This window comes from Myotis davidii, unplaced genomic scaffold, assembly GCF_000327345.1.
Source record: "Myotis davidii unplaced genomic scaffold, ASM32734v1 scaffold223, whole genome shotgun sequence".
Lineage (NCBI taxonomy): Eukaryota > Metazoa > Chordata > Mammalia > Chiroptera > Vespertilionidae > Myotis > Myotis davidii.
In genome coordinates this window covers 4,568,896-4,574,040 of record NW_006294609.1, presented here as the reverse complement: position 1 = coordinate 4,574,040, position 5,145 = coordinate 4,568,896, and the positions used below count along the sequence as shown (strand labels likewise).

General features: G+C 43.5%; 1 protein-coding gene across 1 annotated transcript in view; it reads right to left on the bottom strand.

The window, feature by feature from the left end:
- Nucleotides 1-5,145, bottom strand: part of LOC107183937 (disintegrin and metalloproteinase domain-containing protein 1-like) — a 9,208-nt gene that overhangs the window by 3,183 nt on the left and 880 nt on the right. The window contains exon 2 of the mRNA XM_015567274.1: nt 702-3,022. Coding sequence (XP_015422760.1) covers nt 702-3,022 — 2,321 coding nt within the window. The remainder of the gene's footprint in view (nt 1-701; nt 3,023-5,145) is intronic.

Sequence of the window (5,145 nt, the reverse complement as noted above, 5' to 3'; positions counted from 1 at the left end):
AAAAAGAGAAAAGAAAAGAAAAAAAATTGGGCCAACTAGGACAAGACTTTGATAGGAATGATCCATGAGAAGATTTTATTTAAATGATTTAATGAAATGTGAAAAAGGAAAATATAGTAAAATGTTTTATAAATTATCACTTATACAAGGGACACATATGTAATATCTTAATTAATAAAAAGAAAAGAAAAGAAAAAAAATTGGGCCAACTAGGACAAGACTTTGATAGGAATGATCCATGAGAAGATTTTATTTAAATGATTTAATGAAATGTGAAAAAGGAAAATATAGTAAAATGTTTTATAAATTATTTCACTTATACACATATAATTAGTAAAAGATAAAAGAAAATCCCTCCTTTACATTAGCACATTTCTATAGTCTTTACAGTCCCCATCAGAGCCACTTCTCCTGTCAATACCCACTTCACATTTACTCTACTGAGCCTCTTCCACCAAGTGTCTGAAGTGCTTGCTATAGAAGACTTCTTCCTATCACTACTCATTTTCTGTTGTTGACTCTTCCTCTCTTAATGTCATCGTGCTCTTCTTATGCAAGTGTTCTCTTCTTTTGGGGGCCACTTGTGAGCTCTGTAAAAAATCCTCATTAGCCCCAAGATGGGCACCAATAATTAGACCGAAAAATATTACAAAAAATAAAAAACAGTAAAAGAAGATACATACACAAAAAATAAATATTACTAAAACAAAAATGGGGAATACAAACAAGAACACATCCTTGCTGTCATTTTCATCTCTATTCTCACCACCGTTGCCAAAATTTTCATGATCAACACTATAACTGTTCTTTTTATCCTCACTTGGATTTTCAACCTCTGTTTTGCCAGGAGAACCACTGTCCACACTCCCCCCACTTCCTGGCGTTCTGCAGTCGGGGGGTGCATAGCCAGCCTCACAGTGGCAGTGCCTTACATTGTTACAGACTCCTCTCCCATTGCACATTTCTGCTGGTCTGCAGTCATAGTTGAGCACAGCATGATCAATGCAGGAGTAATTCATGCAGACTTTGTTTGGGGCACAAGCAGTGCCAGAGTGCACATCTCCCTCATCAGGGATATCAGTAATGTTATAGATATCCGAGCTCCAGCAGAAGTCACCTTCATAAGGAATCTGGATCAGTGTATGATGGGGTTTGATGGATGAGACCCGTCTAATATTTGTACATATAATTTTCCCACAAAATACATTATCATCAAAACACTTAATATATCTTGACAAGGCTGAGGTGGGACGGCCACAGTTTCCAAACCGGTCCCCTTTGCTGTTCATTGAAATGTAGCAGTTTTCTGGGGCTGACCGTGCAGTGTCCCCATACATAGCCATGCATTGATTATCAGGGTTTCTGCACAGACCCCCAACACAGTAGTGCAGTCTACCGCACGACGTCCCATCTTGCTTATAGGTGTCTGTGGGGCACTCTGCAGAGGTGCCATCACAATACTCTGGGAGGTCACACTCTCCCAAAGCAGAACGGCACATGAACCCCTTATTCTTCAATCGGCAACCAAAACAGCAGAGTCCATCACTACATTCTGCACTCCCCTTCAGGCGACATGTTTGGTCACAGCACGGGTCGGTATAACAGGCAGAACCACAGTCACACTGCTCCTCACCCTCCACCACACCGTTTCCACAGTAGGAACCCCTACGCAAGCGGCCTTTGTGCTGCTGAGGGTTGTTAAATAGGCAGGCCCCTCTGTGCTCCTGGAGGAACTGGTAGAAGTCGTCAGAGCTACAGTTGCTGAAGCCACTTTCTGTAGTGATATTGTCATGCATGAGGCAGAGGGGTTTGTCTTTACAAATGCAGGCTGAGTGGTCGTGCCGAATACCCAAGTTGTGACCAAGCTCATGGACCATGAGCGCTGCAGACAGCAGGACATCTTCATGATGGAAGGATTCAACAGCTGCTGCAAAACCACGTGAACAGGCACCGTTGAGAAATGCCTGTCCCATACCCTGTGCAGGATGCTGTCCGACAATCATGTGGGCAACATCATGCTTCACACGATGGAGGAGCTTCTCTTGTCTCCAGCTGTTGAAATTCCCGAGTGTAACTTGCAGGTCCACTGGGACCTCTATGAGGTCCCCCTCGGTCCAAATCTCCATTCCAGCCAGCACCACCTGTGTGTTTATTCCCCTAGTGAAGCTGTTGGCCAGGGCAATGATGTGCATCACTCTCTGGACCGTCTCATTGACGTTACTGCCCCACATTTGGAACCGCTGGTTGTTGACCACAACAAACATCTCCACATACTTGGTGAGTGACCACAAGTAGGACAGCTCCTGTAGAGCGCCCCGCTTCCTGCTCCCTTGTTGCCGGCTGGTGGACACCACTGGGCTGTCTTTGGAAGTGACACTGCAGGAGACTGGAGCTTGATGGGCCATGGTGTACAGCACATGTTCAAACCGTCTTGAAGAGCCCATGGGCTCAATGCCATAGGATTTTCCCTTCTTAATCAGGATGCCCCTGAGGCCTGAACAGGTGTTGACAGAAACGAAAGAACCCGGGAGTCCTTCGATGTAGCCTTCATAGTGACAGTCATGTGAGATGGAAGGCATTTCTTGTCCCAGAATGCCATTGTGGTAGCTGAAGACTGGAAAGTTCTTGATAAAATAGTCTGTCTTCACTTTCAGGTGAATCAGCTGTTTCTGGCCCTGCATAGATAACACATAAGATGGCTTTTGCCTTGCATCTTGCCTTCCCTCAACTGTCAGAGCCTTGGGGATGACTATTTCATAGGACAAATAATATACTGACCCCAGGTCACAGCACAAGCTTGGCAGGAATGTCAGTACCAACACCAGCACAATCCCCAACCTGACACGTGAAGATCCAGGCACCAATACCAGCGCCAAGCTCTTCATCTGGGCAGCCCAGGTCTGAAGCACTCTGCTTGTCTCATACATAACCTCTTGGTTCCTCTGTAGCGAAGGTGGGCACTGACATGGCCCCACTGAATCAGTGGCTGATGCAGGGCTTGTGTCCTTGAGCAGAAGCACTCCTTGACATGCAGACCATTAGGCACTGGGATTAGCTGCAGGTTTTGGCTGGCTCATAAATGGTGGGTACTGCCTACCTCTGGCTCTGTCCTTTCTAGTCTCTCTGACCTCTCTTATCCTTCAGATAGTGTCCTTTTTGTGGCTTCGTTCCATAGCATTAGCTTCAGTGATCCTTGGCTACAGTCCTTTGATATTGTGGTGATGTAATTACCAAGAAGGACTCCAAACCCTGGGAGAGGAAACAAAAACTCTGTGCCTTCCTCAACTGTGCCACACGGAACTTCCACCCCTCCTGTGTCCGTTGCTCAGCTAACTACTAATGTTCCAGACCAGGGGGCTTGGAGATCATTGGTGTGCACACTCCATTGCCCATTTCCCCTCTTCTAAAACTCTTGCTCTGTAACATATGAGCATCAGATTCAGGATCTTATTGATCTCTCAATGAGGCTTTATAGTGTTATGCACATCTCTGAAGGCAGGCTGTTAGAAAAGGCGGGGTTGCTGTCCTGTGCCTCAGGGTAGACCTAAGTGGGTTGATGATCATGGGGCAAGGGACAATACTCCAATTTTTTTTTAACATAATCAAAATTCAGTCTCTCAAGTTCTATTTATAACACTGTTGAAAAATGTGTTGGGAGAGGCCAACAGAGTAGCCTTCTCCTATGTGTGATTTTCATGGGCACATTGGCTGGTAACTCCAGGTACACACCCTTCTCTGGATGGCCCGGACATATCAGTACCCTATAATAATGCCAACTGAAGACTAGGTATCACAAAGTCTCCCCTGTGTTTGAAAATGACCCACATTTGTTCAATGCCCACTTCTGTTTTCATCCTTATACGAGTACATCCAAGTTTAAGAATAGAAGAATTAGCCAGGCCAGGGTCGCTCATTGGTTGAGTGTCAACCTATGCACCAGGAGTTGCTGATTGGATTCGGATTAGGACACATGCCCTGGTTTCAAGCACGATGCCCAGCCCACATCGTGCATGAGCCCATCCATGTTGATTTTTCCCTCTCATTGATGTTTCTATCTCTTTCTTATCTCTTTGTAAAAACATTTTTTTTTAAAAAAAGAGATTAACTACAATTACTTATTGAATGAATAAATGACTCTCGGGTAATGATGCTATGATGTATCATCTGTTGTATGTTATTTGTGTGTGCTCACTTCATGTCTGTCCTGAAAGAGTCAAAGTGTCTCTAGAAAAACCCACAATTATGCTGATGAATGGCACATTCATGACCTCAAAATGTATCTCCCTCTTCCTACATTTTGCTGGTCAGTTCACTTTCCTAATGTCTTCGTGCCTCATATTTTATTGAGAAAAATAAAAGCAATCAAAAGTACTTTCACCTGGAGACACCACTCGAGTAGCCTGTATCTAAATTTTCCTCTGACTCTGGTAGATAACTTGTCCGTACTCCAATCTAAGGCCAATTTGCTGCTTGTGTGTGGGGTCTACTTCCTTTAACAGTTTCTCATGGACTTAACTATTCCAACTGCCCCTTTTGTGTTTTATATCTGAAACATCTGTTTACCCATTGGACCTAATCTCATTATATGCTATAATGTTTCATCTTTATCAAACCATCACTCTTAGCCCACATCACTTTCCAGTTGACATCCAGTATCTCCTCTCTGTTTCATACTGAAACTGGAAATATATATATGCATTCTGTTCCAATTTGCACCATTACTTTTTCTTTTCTGAAATTTAAATTTTGAATCATAGTACAGTCACAAAATGTGAATAAAACATAAATCTATTTTCAGTAAATTATTTAAGAGTGAACAATTCAGCACAGAGGATACATGTGTCCTAGCCGGTTTTGCTCAGTGGATAGAGCACCTGCCTGCAGACTGAAGGGTCCCGGGTTCGATTTTGGTCAAGGGCACATTCCCAGGTTGTGGTCTTGATCCCCAGTGTGGGGTGTGCAGGAGGCAGCCGATCAATGATTCTCTCTCATCATTGATGTTTCTATCTCTCCCTCTCCCTTTCTCTCTGAAATCAATAAAAATACATTTTTTAAAAGAAAAAAGAAAAGGACACATGTATTATGACTTAATTTATATGATGTTTCTTGAGTAGTCAAATTGGTAGAAACAGAAAGAAGAACTGG